Source organism: Seriola lalandi, unplaced genomic scaffold (assembly GCF_002814215.2).
Source record: "Seriola lalandi dorsalis isolate HSWRI2012SDOR001 ecotype SW California unplaced genomic scaffold, Sedor1 jcf7180002054570, whole genome shotgun sequence".
Classification (NCBI taxonomy): domain Eukaryota; kingdom Metazoa; phylum Chordata; class Actinopteri; order Carangiformes; family Carangidae; genus Seriola; species Seriola lalandi.
In genome coordinates this window covers 1,034,283-1,055,538 of record NW_019525123.1, presented here as the reverse complement: position 1 = coordinate 1,055,538, position 21,256 = coordinate 1,034,283, and the positions used below count along the sequence as shown (strand labels likewise).

Sequence of the window (21,256 nt, the reverse complement as noted above, 5' to 3'; positions counted from 1 at the left end):
TCACCATTGACATCACTGAGGAACACTAAAATTACTCAGTTATCAATGATTTCTCCTCAGTCATTCACAGGCCTCTCTTTAAAATGAGCCAAAGTGTGACATAAAAATATCAAAATCAATTTAAAGGGGGATTTTACAGGCAGCTTCTGCCCCGCTGAGATGATGCAAGAGACAAGGGCTGACTCACAGTCCTGATCGTGTAATGGGAACCATCAGAAAGAAGAGAGAGAACAGGTCAGTCAGTGCACAGAAGTCAGTGGATATAATCTTGAAATAGTTTTCTTACAATTAAAACCGTTTATGGCACATATTCAGTTCCAGGACTGAATAATTTGATAACTGCCTTTTTAAGGCTGTTAACTGTAAAAATAAGAAGTCTTATGGAGTTTAAAACGAGTAGATAAGCTCTCTATAACAGCTCATAATCCATGTTACATACATGCTATATACCTAGTGTTGATCTTTCTACCCACTCTGCATAAAGTTGCTTTGGATACCAGTGAGTGGTGTTTCCCTTCTTATCCAATAAATCCTTTTTATTCTCATGTTCGCTCTTGGGCCGACACCAATGAGATCATGTACTATTAAGTCTGACTGCACGCCTACCATGCATATTGTATAGATCACACTTGTGGGTTCAGAATTTTATTAGACTGCACCATTTTTTTTTTTTCACTCACTGCTTTAGATCTTTGTGGTTCTTACTTAATAGGAGACAAAACACAGTGTGGCTGCAACGTTGTTCCAAAGCTGGTAGTTGAGGTAGCCTACCTGCTGTGTAACCCTCTGACACAACATTTTCTTTTGACTCAACTCTGTTCCCATGGTTCAAATGGCCAACCGAGGTTTCAGACGTACTCAATTTGGATAAACATTACATTTGCAACATTTGAAGAAAAAGTGGCCCTAAATAAAAATGAGGATTAAACTTCCCAAATGAGTGTGTATAGTGAAAAAAACAATCTAGGACAGCTGGTATAGACATCCAGTCACTCTTTGCTCAAAATCATAAAACTAAAACCCAGAAAATGGAAAGCATTTTCTGCAGCCAGAGCAAAAACACTTATGACTCACGGACAGAATTTCATCCTCGCTCTGCTGAGAAAAAGTTCAGGGTATTCATTTCTTTGTATGTTGATACTCTCAACATCTTTAGCAAATCATGACAACTCTGTCACAACAACAAATATGACTTGTTAATGTTCCGGTCTGTTCATCATGCTTCGGTTCAACCGGGCTGATTCTAATGTATCATGACCCCTGAATAATTCCACTTAGCATTGCATTGCTGGGAAATTGAGATCAGAGTCTTGGCAGCATTAGTCTTTGATGAGGGGAAACAGCGTCATCTGTGTGATTGGGAAGGAACAGAACCAAACACTTCCAATGTTACTCACACAGCGACAATTAATCTGTCCTTTGCCATTTCCCCTGCTATGACCGTGGCCCTTAACCATCATCAACTGACTGAAGCTAATTCTGATGACAAGTATGCACAAAAACAAAAAGGCAACAAAAGGCCAATCATACACTACTTGCCAACTAAGGGACATGATACACCAGGGGAGAGAGCACAGGAGAGGAGAGAGGAGAGAAAAGGAGCAGCAGGTGTGAAGCAGCTGAAAGCCGTCAAACTTCCCCTGGCATTAGTAGAGACATTCTCTCCTGTCTCCTGTGGTCAGAGATCCACTTGAGCTTATTGAACAGAGCCGATCACGCAGCTCCTCCCCTCCCAACCGGCCAGTAACAGCATCATTCAGTCATACTCCACCCTTTTCGTGCACTCTGTCCCTTGGATGAAATAACATGGACACTACACTTTACTGCCAAACCAAATGATTCAATATTATTTCTACCGCTTACCCAGTTTAGTATTGGGAGGTTAAGACCACTGGGTTATCTGGAAATTGTAAATGTACTTGAGTGTTTTCGTGTGCATTTCCATAGGAAGTCAAGTAAAGAAGCAAAAGCAGGTTGTATTTTGCGAGAAACACTCTTAAAATCATTAAAAGATTCAAAAGTCACTTCATAATGAATGTTTCTGCACAAACAATAGGCTTCTGAATGTTGCGGTCTATGGTGGTAGTATGGTTTTTCTTAAGGGCAGACATAATGAACCGACAAACGTGTCCAAAGTGATCAGCAAATGCCCAAGATTTTGCAAAGGCAATCAATCCTGAGTATACACAAGGTCACAGTATACAAATACATCACTTCTTGTAATCTGGCGAGCTGGATCTGACAATTTATTACCGTTAAATCTCTAGGAAATCTCTTCATCTAACATCCCACAAATATTTATATCCTCTTTTCAACAAATAGTAACATGACAATGCTTTTCCTGAAATATGAATCTAATTAGCATCTGGTGAGACAACTGATGTTGGTTTAGTGTTCTCTGATTATGTTTGATCGGTCATAGCGAATCACACAGATGAGTAAACACATGGACTTTGGGCCAACTGTATTAAAATCATAACTATCACAAAAGAAATCAGCCAAGTCAGAAGTTCTACTTGATATGTTGGGGTGATGACAAAAAGTCATATATATTTGCTACACAGAGTAAATAACAGTGGATCAAAGGCTCCACAGACACATTTTACCCAACCATCCACAAGCAGCCTCTGGCAGAAGGGTTTGATAAACGGGCGAAAGCACAAAAAAGTACTCAGGCAGCCAATTAGAATAAAGCAGCATGAGAATATGTAATAAATCACAGCTTTAGTAAAAAGCCATGTGCAGACTCAATAAATTCACTGCAACTTTATATGTAAATGAAAACATAAAAGCGCAGGGATCCGGAGGGATCATTGGCGCTTTTGGAGCACAGGATAGTGAAACCATCAGCTCTGATGGTGAAACAAAACCCAAGTATAACTGCAGCAGTGGAGGTGTTCCACATTACCCTGAGGGAGCTTTAGTGGATGTAGGAGAGAAAGCAGTTTTACAATAGCTATACAAATGATCAGGTTAACAGCTCCTTTGTGTCCCTGCCACAATATTTGGTTTCAGTCCAATCCAGATGTGCATAAGAAACATCCAAACAAGCAAACGCAAACATTTCCAAGACACGGCACATCAGCAGACCAAGATTAGCTCCTTGCATTTGAAAGAATAATAAGACTAGTACAAGCACAAAGATTCCCTGGACCCTGACACAAGCACTGAGTTTGGATGAGTCATCTGACCCAGGTCTAGGCCTCACCCATCACAAGGCCTGCCAATGTGTAACACACACACACACACACACACACACACACACACACACACACACACACACACACACACACACACACGCGCTTTTGAAATGATCCCAAGCGTCTGGAAAACTGACCACATCATGGTCAGGGAGAAGAACCATAAATTAGTGTGTGAGAAAGAAAAGGGAGATACAGACAGGACAGCTCAGACTACCGTTCTCACACACTGAGGTCTCACAATTGAACCTTAACAAAGAGCAGAGTACTCTCAAGGCTCCAGGGCTTTATGTGACTCTTACAGAGATTTGACAGAAAAGCCTCACAATCAGCTAGAGATCACAACAGGATTTCTGTTTATCCATCCACTGTGTAATCCCTCTGGATTTTCTGAACAACTCTTTGGAAAAACATGAGATATGTGATGTTCCAAAGGATCATACAAGAATTTGTTAATCCCAGTAGCAATCTTTTTCTTTTAAAACACAACACACCAAAAGGGGATGAGCCATTCCCATGTCATTCATCATTAAAATTGAGATTGACACCTTGATCTTTACGGGAAAAAGCATTAACAAAAACAATGTCTGTGCTACTATATCATGTGGAATTGTGAAAGAGAAGGCCAGTAAAATGCCACAGCAAACAGCTGAAAATGTCACGAAAACTATTCAACTGGAAACAACATAACACTTGTTTAATACAGACAGTATGTCCTTCAGCACTTCACAAGTCCTGCCAAACCTACCAGCCTCAACTATCCACACAACAGTGATGGATATCTTCTGGTTTACAATGTTGGGATAAAGATGGTTGATTTCCATTATACTGCCCGAGGTTTAAATAATGCTGAATGGATTTAAGACTTATTTCTAACCTCACATACTCTCACATTTACACTGGATTTTCATTTCATATTTACACAACATGTTAAAGCAACAACTTCATGAACTGTTATCAGAGCAAACGAAGGCTAATGTAATTAAATGCAAAACATTTTGATGATGATTTTTGCTACTCAAAAGAAGTAAAACCGGCTGAGCTCAAGCTCTTCGAACAATATGGAACTGGGGCTAAGGTTAAATGTCTGTTGTTGAAAAGAAAACATACATTAAAACCGCAAACCAGTCAACAAACAGAACACAGCTTAGGCTATTAGCTTACCTTCAAAACGTCCTTCATCTTGAACCTGAAGTTAGCCTTGCCTCTCCTGTAGTCATAGCTTCACACATGAGGAGGACAGCGTAGTTACAGAGCTAAATAATCGTGAAACCACTGCTTTGAGGGCTTTTCCAGATAGTTCTCAAAGTCTGGAAAAAAAATAAACACGCCTGGTCGTGCCGTAAAGGCGTTTCACCTGACACACGGGTTGCACGCACAATTGAAGATGGCCGCCGGAAGTGACAGCTATTTATGGAGGTCTATGTTTGACCTTTGGAGGGCAACAACACGCCCTCGCTGCTCCGAGAACAAGATGAAGAAGACGTATTTTCCATTTCCATAGTTATTTTACGTTATTGTAAGGTACATTTTAGTAGTATGTTCCACATTTCCAGCTACTTAATTTGGTTTAGGAAACAGAGTTGCAACTCGTTAAAATTATTTGTTGTGGAGCAGATGCAGTAGTCAGAGAGTCCGTGAGGAAAATGGAAATGTCTTCGAAACAGCAGCAAGCGTTGTCAAACACATGCACGCAGGATTTTTTTTTCCTGTGACTTCAAAGTGGGCTGTAGTAATTGATGTGCAATTTAAATGTAAAAATTATGATCATGTGGGATTAAATTAAACCAAGGAGGATAAGGAGGACTTATCTCAGCCATCCTACATGTCCTATTAGTTTAACTGACAGTTGGAGCCCTTTTAAAGCTTTGATGAATGAAACTCTCCCAGTTAAATTGTAAGCACAGACAATAAGAGATTGCACGCTCAAGAAAAACTGGTTTATTATTGAAAATTTAAATGTGCAAGACTGTACATACAAACATAACTCTTCCCACTTCGCTACAGATGACCGACAAAGACATTTTGCGATGCATTGTAAAATGACAAATTAAAAAACAGTTTTAAATCATTTCAAATCCACCAATAATCATGACAAGATTTGAACACCTATTATTGTGTTAGCATTCAACAACAACAATAAATCCTGTGTGGCAATAAATAAGACAGTTCATCCTCTTCAGTGTCATGCTTACTGCCACCCTGGGACCCCAGGTCTGTTTCTCATTTAAACCAACTCATTTTAAAGGGTTTAGACAAGCCACGGAAAACAACATGATTTTAAGCATCATATGAGGCTGAAATATGGCTGAGATTTTTTTTTCTTTGATGTTTCTTATTAATCATCAACTCTCTGAATACTATGGGGTTAACAAAACACACGTTCAAGTTTAGGGGTAACAGTACACCAATTGTTCCAGTGGAGCTGAACAGCTCAATACTGGCTGTGAACACGAACAAGTCTTTGCTGTCAACAAGATGTGAACCCATGATCTGCTCTGTAAACAATGGCATAGGTCAACTTATATTGTTTGTATTTTTTTGCTTTTACAGTAAGTAGACATTTTTATTACTATAAATTTTGTAAACTTACTTTTAGTGGGGAAGAACTTCTACCCCGGCCTCACATGACAGCACAGAGCAACACTGTTTCGTGTTGATGACAGCCTTGAAGAAGTTAAAAGTTAAAGAACAGTGGAGGCTGATTTCATTAGCTCTGTGAGAACAGGCAGTTCACTTCAATGAACACAGAAAACAAAATCCAGATTGTTGATTATGTTTTAAATTACAGTTACCATGAAAAAAAAACCTCCCTGGGTGGTTCGGTAGAGGAGTCCTCACAAAAAGGTTTTAAAATGGAGTTTCTCCATAATTATACATGGCGCTAGTTTGGTGATAGTGTGGCTTGAGGTACAGTACTAGCTTTTTATTCAGATTGCTATCTTTTAACATTAAAGTCAAAGATGTATATACAAACAATGGTCTAGACATGTTTGACAAATATGACTGGATATGACAGTTGTTAAGTATTGTAAGAACTGAGAGAATATTCAAGTAAATGTTATGTAAAACATTATTAAATGTACATGTACTATGTCCCGCTCCTTCTCATTTCCCTCTCATCCCTCTTCTTTTAAGAGGCTAAAGAAGGTAAATATTATGTAGATATTAAATTCCCACCCCAAGATTAAAACCTTAAGGTCTATTTCTTACTCCTATCACAGCTTTCATTTTATCAAAAGGCTTTCACTCTCTGTGCACATCGACACAGACCCACATACACTCGCATACCCACACCGCTAGTTTTCCACATATAGCACATTCTCACCATACTGGAACATTTCAAGCAGCGAGTGATACTGACTTTATATGCCTTCAAAGCATACCTCCCTTCCACCATAGATTTATTTGTGCTGTATGTCAGGATAAATCCCGGTCTGTTCAGTTGTAAATTAAGACCTAGGTCAGTCTGCTGACCATTGATGGTGGTCCGGATCTCCCAGTAAGTACAGTGATGTCTGCCGCTATTCCTGGGTGGCCTTTGCAGTTGCTCTGAATGAGCCTGGTGTATAAAGCCTGCACAGAAAACCTACTTTGAAAAGATATTGGAGGTTTCATACTCCAGAGATGGTATTAATGATATGAAACTTTATCCCTCAGATGCTTAATAAAATGGCATATGTGACTGATATCGAGCAGCTCTAACTAAATGATTATATATGTGCAGCATTAAAAGCATGATCATCTTTGGAATAATCATGAAGAAGTCATATGGCTATAATCTGAAATACGATACAATACAAAGAAGAGGTATCAGTAATGTTGCCAGCATTTCATCTTTATAAGTTGTGACGTGCCGAGACCTTCGCAGATACTCAGATGGAGGGAAAAGCATCAGAGCGCTGTCTTTGTCTGACATCTGTGGCAGTAATTGAAGTCCTCATCTCAGAACGTATTTCAGAGCTCCTCATGCCATGATATTATGCTGACATAAGAACTGAAAGACTGGAAGAGACACATGAACTCAAAGAAAATATTGATAGTATAAACGGAGTTAGCATGCTGGTGATCTGTGGGACAAGAACAGATGGCAATCTCACCCTGAACTGCCCTCCAACAAAGTGAGAATGTAAAATGAAGTATGAAAATTGGAATATGCAATACAAGATGTTTCCCCTTTCCTTTTCTGACAGGAAAATATTGTTTATGGTGATATAAAGATTATATCAAGGCACCAATGTGACTCGATTATGCCATGTCCTCAAATTCTTCCACGGACCTTTCAAAACCACATCCCTTTCCAATGAGTAATAAATGTGCTGAAATACATGGGACATTAATCCACATACCGTGTTTTACAAGATGGGGTTTTGAATAATTAGTCTTCTCACACATCCAGCAAATCACCCTCAAAGAAACGAGACAGGAGATTTGAGCAGTTCGTTGACCACATCCTGAGAGACGGACTCAAAAGTTGGCATGGCTGGGTGAACCATACCACAAAATTCAGTAGGGTTCGAACGGAGGGATCAGACTGTGTCGGGGTGGAGATTGTGTCCGTGATGCCTGTGTCTCTAGTGCTGACGTTGCATGTGTATCACTCAGACAGCCACAGTTTAACCAAAACGTGCCCAGGCAAACACACAGAATGTAGTCATGGTCAAGACAGATTTCTACGTCTCTATCAGCACCGCAGTTTAACTCTTCTCAAACTCAGCGTTTGCATGTCTCAAAACTCTGAATATTCTCTATACAAAAAGGAAGCGCATAAACAGAAAGGGGACATGTGCACCAAATCATTTTAATTAAGATAACAGCATTCCTTGTATTCCCTCCACGACTTGGGTATTTGTTATTTGAAAAACACTACATCTTTTAACAGTGCATATCAATAAAGGTTTTTCTTAACATGGGTGTGCTGCCCTCACAATGTGAATGTGCACTAGGCCTAAAAAAGTGTGTCAACAACAAAATGCATCTGTTTCTAGACTCCACATTGGAGGTTCAATAGCATGCTATAGAGCAAACAAAAATAAATGTTGTATTCCATACTCTGAAGTAATATTTTCACATTGTATCATACATTTACAGTACAATGTCTATGAAATATCTGTGGAAAAAAGTATACAATCTTTTTTTTTCTCTCATTCATATGAATTATAAAAATAATTGTCTCTGTACACATATTCAAAATGTCCAGTGGTTTGCATAATAGTTTGATTGGATCAATGTCTCTGGTCTTCATCACTAAAGGCCTGTGAAAAATGAAAGACAAAAACATCAGTTTCCTAGTAACCAAAATCAGACACATATAACCGCTAATAAGAATAATAACTGGAGCAATTACTATGAAACAGCCATTTAATATTTGAACATGTCATAGACAAACATGAGGTGGAAAATGAGGCCCGGTGCTGCCCAGTGGAGGTTCCAACGACTATATTTCATAATAAGTTCTGGGAGAGCAGTGATTGGGGTGACTTAAAGCAGTGAGCTTTGGGTTTGGTTACCGTGGCAATGCTCTGGCCTCTCTGATAGCCAAGCAGCAGCAGCCTGCTCTCAGATCTCCCTCCAGACTGGCACACTGACACTGGGAACTGTGGGCACCTCCGGAGCCACAAGAAGGAGAACCGCAGACAACCTCAAACCAGACAGACTTTCTCCTTCTCCCAAATGTTGACGCTGAGAGTTGACGCTGTCTGCTGCGTGTAAACTCAGAACCCAAGTGACTTAATGGAACTGGGCAACAGCGTTGCTGTCTCCACACATGGCCAGCCTCCACCAATCACATTTCAGAGCCACTGTGCCCTCCATTTAGCCTGTGACGGTAATTGAATGGACCATAAATGAAGGTGGAGGCTTTCTCAGTAAGTCACCCATTGGTAGTTATTTAGGTAGCATGTTGTGGCTCTACAAATGAGGTCACTGACAGACACTGAGGCTCTCTCGATTTAAGACAGTTGCTTACAATAGCAGAACTCACACATGGCTGGTTTTTGGTGACCCATGGGAAACAGCACTTTATGACATGAAGCTGTCTCTCTGGATTTTAGGCTGTGACGCCTCTAACTGTTCAGATCCTCACCTGAAAACACGGATCTCTTATTGGCATCTCGTGCACCACCTGTAAAAAGCAAGACAGAAAATATGTCACGAAGAGTTGCACAATGACTCTTAAGGGGGATAATCACTGTCTTGCTATGAGTTTTGTGTATACTGTACCTTTAAATATCTAAATATGAAGGTATGGTCAGCAACCAGTTAGCTTAGCTTAGTAAAAACACTGTAAACACACTGTTTATTCTCTATGGTAAAGCTAACAGGCTGTAGCTTCATCCGACAGGTATGAGAGTGATATCAATGTTCTCAGCAAGAGTTTCTCAGGACTCACTGGTGTACGTGCTGAAATGGTTAGCATGTCCACCATGTGCAACCACACAACAACACTGTTCCTACAATTATGAATTGTGATTCTTGGAAGATTAATAGTGCAAACTATCTTTGAACACTGTATACATTCAACCCAATGAGGTGTCCTGACAGGTCTGACATAACATTCTGATTTACTACCGATGTGCATGTCTACATTGAATACATTCATGTGCTAAGTGGGATGGCCAGGGCCGTACAGGACAAATGGTTTGTGAAGTGAAGTGAGAAAAAGAACAGATCCCTTTCATCTCAATTGTGGTATGTGTGGTTGTCCTGTTGTGGAGGTTTATAGAATAACAGGAAATAGCTATGGATTTTTCCCCTATTATTTAGCTCTCACCATACACTTGGCGCAGGCTCAGACACATCTGCTGTGATACTGGGAAGAAAGTGTCACTGCACTAATTAAATGAGCCACATATTCACGGACACATGTGCATACAGGTATGTAGACAGACTCAGAACAGAGCAAACCACTTTATGGACAAACATGACCACCATGGTGTTTAAAATGCTCGTGTCAAGAGACAGGATGTTTTTTTGTTTTTCTTTCTTACCTTTTCCTGTCAGATGAAACTGAGTAATTTTGATTGGAAACTTTCTAAGTAACAGGCTAAAGCAGCTGCCCTTCACCTCTGTTTGCAGATTATAATTTTTGAAAATCAGAAAATCACAATGCGATTCAACAGTATTATTTCATAGGTGAAATAACTACCCCTGAAAAGACTGAAAAATTAAGGGGGCAAAAAATGCTCCATGAAAACAATTTTAATGTCTTCCCAGATTAATACAATCACTCACATGTTTAACAAACACACATAAACATGCGCACACCCAAAGACACACGAACCAGATTTCAGCAAACAGTCCTGTGGGCCCTCTCTCACGCCAGAAAGTGCTTTGTCACGTCTTGTGGCTGTTGGGTCTTTTTTCTCTGTCAGTCTCCTCTCCCTGTGTCTAAGCCACCTCTAATTCAATATGTGGCTCATATCCTTTCTCAACATGCCATTACTGCTGCCAAGGATTAAAGCAAGCCTCCAGGGGCTATTACGAAAATTTATCCATTTATTTTGCAAGATACACATTTAGCAAAACAATGACCCTCTAGAGAAACTTGTCAGAGGGGTTATATTTCCATGTGACAACCATTTGCCTGCTTGATCTTTGTTTGACTGGAATTCTTGTTTCATAACGTCAATGAAGTCCCACATGCACTTGGTTTTCAGTTTGAGTAGCTGGTGCTGATGCTTTGTTTACTGAGAAAAAAACAGGGCTAAGTTGTTTTGAAAACATTTCTGAATGTATTGAATATGTCATTTTTGGACATGAAGTCGTCTGTCTGCCCATCCTGCACATCGCTCCAGAGCGATATGTCCTAAGAACTACAAGCTAGGTTACCGTGAAATTTAGTTTCCGAGTTTTGATCAGGTCATACTGTGACAAGCACAACCACAAGATATCCCAGAGGATGAACATTTTGGACACTCCATGAGTGTCTGTTTGCAGCATGTCAGGCCAAATAATAAAACTTTGCACACAATATCTCATGATCTAATAACACTGATATGGTCATGAAAATTGCAGAGCAAAATCATGCTTCCAAGGGGATAAACCCTATTGATTTTTTTTTTTTTTTTTAAGTATTTTTTTGGGGGCTTTTTATGCTTTTATGATACCACAGTAGAGAGAGACAGGAAATGGGGAGGCAGAGAGAGGGGGAACGACATGCAGTAAAGGGCCGTCCGGTGCGGGACTCGAACTGGGGCCGACTGCAGCGAGGACTGTAGCTTCTACATATGGGGCGCCTGCTCTACCCACGACGCCCCTACCCTATTGATTTTATTGACTTCAGAGCCTTTCTTTCAGTGGCAAGATGTGGACAAATGTACTGTCCGATTGGCAATTGTGGTGTGCAGGGTATACACAGGTATACAGTACATACCTACTTATTTGTCAGTCTGCATTGTGTATACCCACTTCTAAATGCCCTCTGATGCGCATCATTTAGTAGTGTCAAAGAACTTTGTGTGCTGCAAGTCAGACTTTTTTTTTCCTAGGGTGGCGAAGGAGGTTTAGGCACGAGGAGTGACGCTTGGTTAGGGTTAAGGCAAGAATATCAGGGTAAGCCAATCAGACGCAGAGTAGAGACAGTTATGCCTTCACTTTGCCATCCTCTGGGAAAAAAAGAAGAAAGAAATCACTTGCTGGACTAAGGAATAAGGAATAGTTCCCTTTGTCTCACCCTATAGTCTGTGGGACAGCACTGATTGCCAAATCTTCATCTCTTCTGTAGATAATGTTAATTATCAGTATCATTATTCATTGAATGATCCTCTCTCCCTAAAGTCAAGCAACAGAAGTTAAGTGACAATGTGCAAATAATACTGAGCCATTTTTGGGCAAAGCGAATATACAAGAGTAGTCTTACATGTCATTGTTTATGACACAGGGCGTTTATCCTTTGCTGGGTGGGACGCTTTAAAAAACTTTGGGGCATCGAGAAGAGTATAGTTAAGAGTACACCACTTCTCCAGGCACCACTACACCACTAACAACTGGTAAGGCTTTAAGACTAGCAACAGTCTCAGTGTGCTATTTGTTCTGTCCAACATCTCCCTACCCCACACAGCAGAGCTGTTCGGTAAAAAATATGGAATATTTACATAAGTTAGTTTTCATTTAGTGCGGCTACAGTATAAATTCAACATTAAACATCTCAGAGGATCTCCGAAGTTTAGCCATATGTTAACCAATGTTAAGAGAGCATAAATTTGACAGTTTGTTAGTCGGCCTCAGTGAACTGAGAACTACTCTTAATTTCACTCTGGCAGGCCTCTGACCATCGGACCTTACTGCCACATACATTCATGTGATTTATGGACCAGAACATTCAAGGAGGTCTGATCTAGTTCTGTCGTGTTCAAAGCCGGACTAATATGCTGCACTGTATATCAACCAGACCATTACTACAACAGGATTTATGACTTTCCAGCTAGAGCTGTTCATGTCTATCGACTGCATCTTGATAGAAATATATCCATTACATGGTTCCAGGAAGGGGAATTTTACATGACATTTCCCCTCTATGACACCCCCGGGATTTCACCCAACTGTGAAATATTGAACTTTTTATGCGGTAGCCCTTGTGCTCCATCTCAGAATTTTACAAGGAATACTTGCACATTAATCGTCAATTTTTAATAGATCTATTGCCACTTTAATGCATTAGTTATTCACTGTGGTAAAGTGACATTACTGTAATGAAATGAGCCTCACGTCTTGCAAAGAAAGAAAATACTGTGGTAAGGTAAAAACATTATGGCAATTAGTCAGAGAAATGTATTTTTAACTGACAGGCTTTTGAGAAACTGAATATTTCCTCGCTCTCGGAAAGGGCACCTGTAACAGGAGATGACAAACAATGTTAAGTTTAAAAAAAGTAAATACAAAAGGAAGGAAGAGCTAGGTACGTCACTCACTCTTATCCTGCTCAGGAGGCTCCAGGATGTCACTGTCTGTGTCACTGGGAATATGCCAGGGCTGTCTGATGGCCTGTAACTGCTGGTAGAACTCATCCTGCAATGGAACATAACAGAACAGCAATGATGGAAGAGAATTCTTACTCATGTAGATAATGGACAGAGGAAAACAGAGATGGAAAATGAGGTTAGAAAAAGAGAATCAGTCAGTCAGTTTATTTATCAACCTGTTCATCTCCCTACATGTACTGTATGTTTAATCCAGCTGCGGGATCTTACTTGCCTGTTATAGATTTCAGACATCAAAGCTTATCCAATCTTTGAATGTGTTCTCTTTCAAACAGATACATGTTGTCTTGGTCCTGTCTGAGGTTCTAACGGCGTTACACATAAAGTTGCAGTGACTCCATGAGAAGGAGCGACAGGTCAGAAAACTGAATTGTACAAAATCCCCAATTAAACTTTCAAACACAGATGTCAAAAGCTGACACAGACACAGACACAGACACACAGACACAGACACACAGACACACACACACACACACACACACACACACACACACACACACACACAGTATTCCTTCACTCTCCAACCAGGCCTCATTTAGAGGCTTCAGTCTACATGGGACCAGCTGGCCTCAATAAAACCAGACTGGGTGCAGCGTTTTGGATAATCAAACTAGGTGTCAACTAGTGTTTAAAAAAAAAAAAAAAAAAAAAAAAAGTATACAGAGGGACTGCAAAATTCCTGCCCACCATTAATAAAGCCTTCAAAAAGGTCTCATATTTAACAGCACTGCTGTTAAGTAGATCATGAAAGGAATATAAGAAAGAAATCCCATTGAAAGTTCCCCTTTTATGCCAGACTCATTTTTCCACAGTGAAATGACATACTACTGTACAGACCTCCGTGACTCTCCACTACAACCCCACACGAAGAGTGTATTTGTGTTTGTGAGGGTATGCACATGTGTGATATTGTGTGTTCTGGTGCTCACAGTCATAATCTCTCTGTGTAAAGGCTCTCGTGTTCTACAGCCAGCTTTACTTAGGCATCGAGCCTATTTGACACTCAGCGCACACGTTCGCTCTCACTTGCACTGAAACGTTATAGTAAAGCTGGATTCATTTTCAAGTCCTTGACCCAAAGTTTATGACAATTTGACTTCATGTTTTACACACTCTGGATGTACTCGATCTGTTTTATTCCTAGATAAATCTTACATGTAAGAAATCTCTAAAATGTAACATTTTCTGGGGTAGTTCAACATTTTGGGAAACTTTGCTTATTCGCTTTCTTGCCAGCAGTTACATGCAATCAATGCCACTGCCATGTCTGTCCATTAAATATGAAGCCACAGCCAGAAGACACTTAGTTTAGCATAGAGACTAGAAGCGTGACGTAACAGCTAAGCCTGTCTGTGGCCAAAGTTTAAAAAAAAAAAAAAGGGGGGGGGGTATCTGAATGGCTATTTCTTGGCTAGGCACAGTGCCTACAGTGAATCTTTCTACACTTCTGTTGTTTTTGTACAGATTAAACAGAGACATAAGGTGTTAATAAGTGAGTTTTACAGGTGTTAGAGGGTGATTACATTTTGACAGAGCCAGGCAAACTAATTTCAGTCTTTATGGTCAGCTAAGATGACTGTGTCCTGACGCTGGCTTTGTATTTAATGGGAAGATAAGGGTATATAAGTGTATTTTCCAAAATGTTAAACCGTTCCTTTATAAATAACAGTTACAGCACTGACACTTGCTCCATTACTAAACGTGTAAAAACGATTTAAAGTTTTTTTTTTTACTTTTTTTGCTGTACCTTTGACAAAGACCACCCAGTTGTGTCTGTGTCAGAACGGAATTTGTGAAGGCAATGCTTCCACAATGCGACTTCGCCTTCGTGCACTTTTGCTTACATCACTTCTTACACCACAGTGAGCAAAAATATGTTTTTGATGATAAAAGGTATATCTCTCAATTCGGAGTCTTACCTCAGACAGATAGGCCCGTAGGCTGGCACCAAGGCTGTCTGTAGTGCTTAGCCCAGGAGGGGTGAGCAGCGGTCGGGGATGCATGGGCTGACTCGTGGGCGTGACGGGACGGCTCCGCGACCTCCTGAAGGTCACCTCTTTATGAGATCCAGGGTTAAAGGTGGAGCGTGTCAGTAAACTATTTGGCGTCAGGGGCCTGCTGGGTGTTCGGGGGGTTTGAGTCCTGCTCCCTGGGTTGCTGGGAGATTGAGTCCGACCCATGACCAGGGAGGTGGGCTTGGGGCTCAGCAAAGGGAGACCCACGCCACAGGGCTTGCCTGAGAGGCTGCCGGCTGGAGACTGGGGCCTGGAGACCAGACTGGGGAGAGGAAGCGTGTCGGGCAGCGTTCTGTGGTGAAGAGGGGTGTGGAGCAGACTACTGTGCAGATTGTTAGAGCTCCGAGTGGTCATCTTCCCTGCTTCTGCCAGCTTGGCCAGATCCTTCTCAACCTCTGCAGGAAAAAAAAAAAAAAAAAAAAAAAAAGGGACATAATCCAAGTTAGAATCCAGATCATCATATTTTAAATTTAAAAACAGTCAACACATACACTGTCTGAACAAGTGAGCTGGTGTAGTTACCAGATTTGAATCATATTTTTGAACTGGATTTTGATAAGTGTACAATGATACCTGTACCATTTTACACCAGATAACGCAAATGAACGCGGAGATTCCCTGATAGAGTCGGGTTTATTTTTCATTACATATTCAGAGGATGTGGAGGTTGGTGCACTGATGATTCACAAACTTTACAGAGCATTAAAGTGGGCGAGACTGCTCAGTTTAATCCTTCTTCTGGGCAATGATGACAATATTTATAGACCCTGTAAATTGTGGTGAATCCAACTTCCTCTGTCAGAAAAGGTTCCAAGTTGATATACAGTAAGCACAGCCTGGTAATATTTTTGTTCCTCGTTCCTGACAAAAGCACATTTGTTTGCCTCACTGGTAGTCTCAAAAACATTTCTGTTTGTAAAAGAAGTGACGCTGCCAACTTCTGTGATCAACATCTGGGTAATTTTTTCCGTGTTTCATGCTTTCGTTCCAGATCTTGGCAATCAGGACTCAACACACCAGTCTGGGAGTTATCATTTGAGAGGGATAATTTCAGGGATGACTCATCAGCTGTGAGTATTTCTGGAAAACTGTATATGTGTGACGTTAAATAAGTAACAAAAGGAAGCATGACAAGTATTTCACAAACCTTGACTCCCTTGTTTTTGAGCAAATGGTGCTTTCGCCCTTTACAAACAACATTTTTCCACACTAAAATGTGAAACACATGCTCCCTATTCACTGACAACTATCCATTTAGTATGCAAAGCAGAGAACGCCTGCAACACTACTCTGGATGCAGCTTTGGGACATTACTGGGTTGGTTCGAAATCTATTCCAGACTATTTTGTATACAATCCTTGAGGGATCAAATACATTCAATGCTCTGACATGGATAATTAGATTGCTGTTTCTGTGCTTAATCAGCTCTGATTATATGGAAGTTGACCTTTACAGCGAGATACATTGCAGAGCACATACTGAATACTGCCTTGACCATGTGCATATACACTGCATGACATTGTGTCTGTGTTGCTTTAACCCTAATACACTGTACACGTGTTACTTCTCTAAATAATAAGAGAGAAAAGTGAAGGTACAGGTCGCAGCTTGGCCTCACTCTGACCGACTCTGACTGAAAAGCTGAAAGAAAATTAACTCTCTGGGGTGTTCAGGGCATATCATGACATCAGCCTGTGGAAGTGGCAGGACTGCAGTGTATAACAGTATAGTAGAAACCATAAAGCGGCTTTGTTATAAGGTTGAAAATCTGTATAACAGTGAGATCATAACCGTAAGACCTGCTGAGGGGCAAGTACTTCAGTGATTTCCCGGTTTAAACCCTTAACCGCACACACCCTGTCCACCATGACTGGTGTTATTATTATATCGTAAACAGGATATGTTCATTAGTAATCTGTTCCCATAAAGTTGATTTTTTAATCTCAAGTTATTTACCAGTTGAATGATAAACACCACATGTTTTTGTTATGAAAATCACTCTCCCTTCCTTAAATGGCTGGTCCACTCATGATTTTATCGTAAACCAGTTGCTTCCCTCGACTTCCTGGCATTAATAAGAGGCCTGTCATATGCAGCTTTACTTTAAAATTCTGTGCAGTTGACCGTGTTTAGCACAGAAATATTACAATCCATCTCACAGACACTGATAAATAATGACAGCTCCTACAGATCAAAGAGTTACCATCAAAATCCATATGGTAGAAATCTTTGATAGGTTTTGATCCAATCATTCGGTAATAGGAAGAGGAAAAATGTGGAGAAAATGAGACAGAGAAAAGGAGACAAGAACAAATGGAAACAGATCTAATCTATTAAACTCTTTGATCAAGCAGCAGTTGCACGTGGTGAGAGAGTACAGGGCCAGAACACGCTATACAACCATTTAGAACTCATGCAAACTTTACTAGGTCCCTTCTCTGAAAATAAACGAATGCACTAATGACATATCATTTGTCTGTATTTCAGCTGCAGGCTTGCAACGGTACAACATACTGCTTGCCTGGAGAAATTCAAACACCAGCAATTGTCCTTGGATTAGAACAAAAATGGGCACATTTCAAATATGGTGTAACTATTGAACCGCAATACTTTTTGACCATAAATATATATATGTAGCATCATAAAGTGTCAAAAATCAAAAGCTGGCATTGAATGCTCAGTAAAGTTCTTAACCTTGTTTAGCAACTTCTTACACACTGATGCGTAGAGCGATATGGCATGTCTGTGTGAAATAGCAAAAAGGGATTGAATATACGTTCATAATTCCGAAACCAGTGAATTGTATCAGCAATAGCAGACGTTTTAAAACAAAACCCACCCTGAGGTGAAACTCTAATCAAACTGTACTTAACATCCTTCAGTGACAAATTCAGTGAGCAATAATTTATGTGTGTATTATCAAAAAAAAAGAAAAAAAAAAGAAAGAAGATTCCTTTCATCACAAAAAAAGGAAACAAGGGATGATTGCACAACCATAGAATTGGGGTAATGATTTGAGATGAAAAATAAGGCTCTGGCTCCAAACAAGGAAAGTATTAGCGGCTAGTAAAGGCTTGAAAGAGTTGAATTAGCTTGTTGAACGGCTTCCCTGAGATGCCTGGTGGGAGCACTAAGCCTGAATATGCAGTATCTCGTTGTCAAACAATCAATACCATCTGAGGACCTCTGGGGGAAAGTTAGTGTGTTGTTAACACAAATGGTCCTAAGCGGCAGTTTGCTGTTTTGTACCGTGTTCACAGAGGCAACCAGTGTTTTCAGTGCTGATGTGCAGATGAACTGAGAAGGTTGTTGCAGCTGGGACCGCTGTTGGGGTGACACTAATAGGTTCACTAAGTGGGATGAAAACGCTTCAAATAAGTTTGGTATGTGAAGGCACGTACGGAGTCTTTACACACAGTGACACTGTCAAACAGAGGGGGAGGACATGCATAAACAAGCAAGTGGGTGACACATGACGGCGAATGGCGACGTTCCCTCTGGCCGCCGTCCCAGGCTTTCATCTGATTCATAAGCAAATACATACTTGATCATTATGACAACAAAAGCAGTCTGAGTCACACAGACGTCACATATATCAAAGATGAGCATCACTGCGCTAGGAATAATGATTTCCAAAACGCCACTCTGTCAGACAAAGCCATTCTCCAGCTTCGATCATTTCCAAATGACTCAGCAGAGCTCGGCTTACTGATTGAACCTGTCAAAGCTGGAGCTCAGATAAATTCCTGGCATGTGGAAATTACTTTAATTAGTTTTTCTATTTAGTCTTGACACATTTAACTTTTTAATTATCCAAGAAAATCCTTTGGCCAAAAGCGGTGCATTCTTTGGCTAGACTCTCCCCCTCCCACTCCTCATAAATGCTCCCTACAGCCCTTTCCATTTCAGACATCTCTGTAGTTCAGTGTAGACTATGTTCTGTATTCCAAAGAAAGTATTTGATTGGACTTTTCTTATACAATTCATCACTAAAGCCCCCCAATACATACATACATAGACAAACTCAACTCATACAGACACAAAGACACAGCACAGTTACACATACACGAAGCTGCCTACCAGCGAGCTGTTTGCCCATGTTCTCCAGCTCTTTAGAAAAGAGGGAGTCACCCAGTAGCAGGCCCGTCTGCCCGGCAGAGCTCCCACCTCTCACAGCCTTCAGATCAGCCTCCCAGACAGCCTGACGCTAGTTAGCAAGGAGAACACAGAAGAGAGAAAGTCGCATTAGAAGAAAGACCCTTCAATTAACTCTTTATATTATTTTCAGCTATTGCTGGAAATATCTGAGCCATATCTCCTGGAAAGAAAGAGGCAATTATTATTTTATGGGCTTTAGAAAAACACAAGAAACCACAACAAGTGTAGATGAAAGCACAGAGCGTGCAGTGCACTGTGTTTAGTGAATGTGAGATGTAAGACTTTCAGTAGTGGCTCAGGAATTTTTTGTATAACTTTCGGTAAATCTATAGGAGCATGTATGAGCACTAGTCTGTTGGCTAAGAGCCTGACAGCAACAAATCTTGCACAAGAAGTTAAGGAACAATAAATCAGTCAGTCATTCTGGATAGTTATTGGTATTATACAAAAGTAAAGACGATCTTATTCTAAAGCATAGGAAATAAAAAGAAATTCTAAAAAAGGCAGATAGGATCAGTAATAGTGGCTGCTCTCGCCTATTTTGCTCCTACCTCTTCCTGGCCAAGCGTATGATTTGGAAAGGGACCTGTTAGACAGACTGGGCTTTGCCAAGTCCTGTAATGGCAGCGTGCCTAATCCTCCTATTTATTCCTATGATGGGACACAAGTGGCCAGATGATCTGTTAAGCCAATGGACCAAGTGCACACGAGCTCCAGGCACAGGTGAGAAATAAAACCTGTCAGACATAATTCCACCTTCCTGCAAGTTTGGTTTACACTAGGTAAGTTATGATACCACCGATGCCAGGACTTACAGCATTTGATGTGCTAAGGCTAAGCACTTAATGAGAGACTGACTTGATTTGACAAAGTGCTGACACAGAATAAGGCTCTGGGAGATCTGTGATGTACATTAAGTGCAGTCTTTCAACAAAAACCTGGGATGTGACAGGCTCCTCGTTTTATGATTTTCAGGCTTCAAAGTCGACTGAGCAGTCTTTCCAAAGAGGAGGTATGGTGGAAAACAAGTGAAGCAACTATCCTGTGATAAATGACAGAACATGATTCCCAGGGTCTGTGGCACTGATCTTTGTGTCTGTCAGATACATGAGGCGTTCTGTGGCAGCAGAACCACAACACCACAAGCCAATCCTTAATTTCAGCCCTCATAAAGGAGCAAGGCGGGAAGAGCGTTCTTACTGAATCCCCTCCCCAACTTAATTTCTCTCTCTTTGGTGGTATCCCCCCAAATCCAATAGCATGACTTCATCTTGTCCTCCTCCAGCTCTGGGTCTTCTCAGCAATAACAAACAAGGCCACCAACAGATCCCCAAATGTATTTGTATAATCTTTATTATACTGTAAGTTATTAAACAGTGTATAAAGGTGCGACTGCTACAAAATCCATGTCCTGGTTTCACCTTGATTCTATTAAAATCCACTTTATTGTGATGCCTTAAAAAAAAGCCCAGCCTCACTTCATGAGACCAGTTGGTGTGCATAGATTTATTCTTATCAGCAATATCCATAGTGCAGCATTTGCATTGCTACTGCCCTAAAGCTCTTCTGTCCACTAAAGGAAAGATTATCCTGTAATCAGGACCATATATCCAGTAGAGTGCAGACTGGAGGCTGACGCTGGTGGTACCGTAGTCCTGTGGCTAGGTAAACAAACAGGATATACCGAGTCTGCAAGCAATTCACTTCCTCAGATAACATCAATAAACAAACAGACATTTCGATCAAAATATGTTTCATCAAGTTTGGTGAAATCATACATATTTACAAAGTCACCGGGACGACGTCAACATGCACAGTGTAGTATAATGAAATAAAAATTTTAAAAAAGCCTACAAAACAGAATGGCTCTATGTGGTAAATAGGGGTAAAAACAAAAAAAAAA

At 40.6% G+C, this 21,256-nt stretch overlaps 1 protein-coding gene across 3 annotated transcripts in view; it reads right to left on the bottom strand.

Annotated features, from left to right (window-relative positions):
* Nucleotides 1-5,126: 5,126 nt before the first annotated feature.
* cunh8orf34 (chromosome unknown C8orf34 homolog) overlaps nt 5,127-21,256 on the bottom strand; it is a 59,688-nt gene continuing 43,558 nt past the window's right edge. The window contains exons 11-15 of one of the 3 annotated variants that reach the window (XM_023416996.2): nt 19,276-19,402; nt 15,100-15,590; nt 13,112-13,208; nt 9,286-9,324; nt 5,127-8,455 (exon numbers count right to left, since the gene is read on the bottom strand). In XM_023416996.2, the coding sequence (XP_023272764.1) occupies nt 8,448-8,455; nt 9,286-9,324; nt 13,112-13,208; nt 15,100-15,590; nt 19,276-19,402 (762 nt within the window). In that variant the 3' untranslated portion in view covers nt 5,127-8,447. Of the gene's footprint in view, nt 8,456-8,499; nt 8,808-8,922; nt 9,325-13,111; nt 13,209-15,099; nt 15,591-19,275; nt 19,403-21,256 lie in introns of those variants that run through there. The other 2 variants (XM_087176798.1, XM_087176796.1) reach the window with 2 other exon arrangements.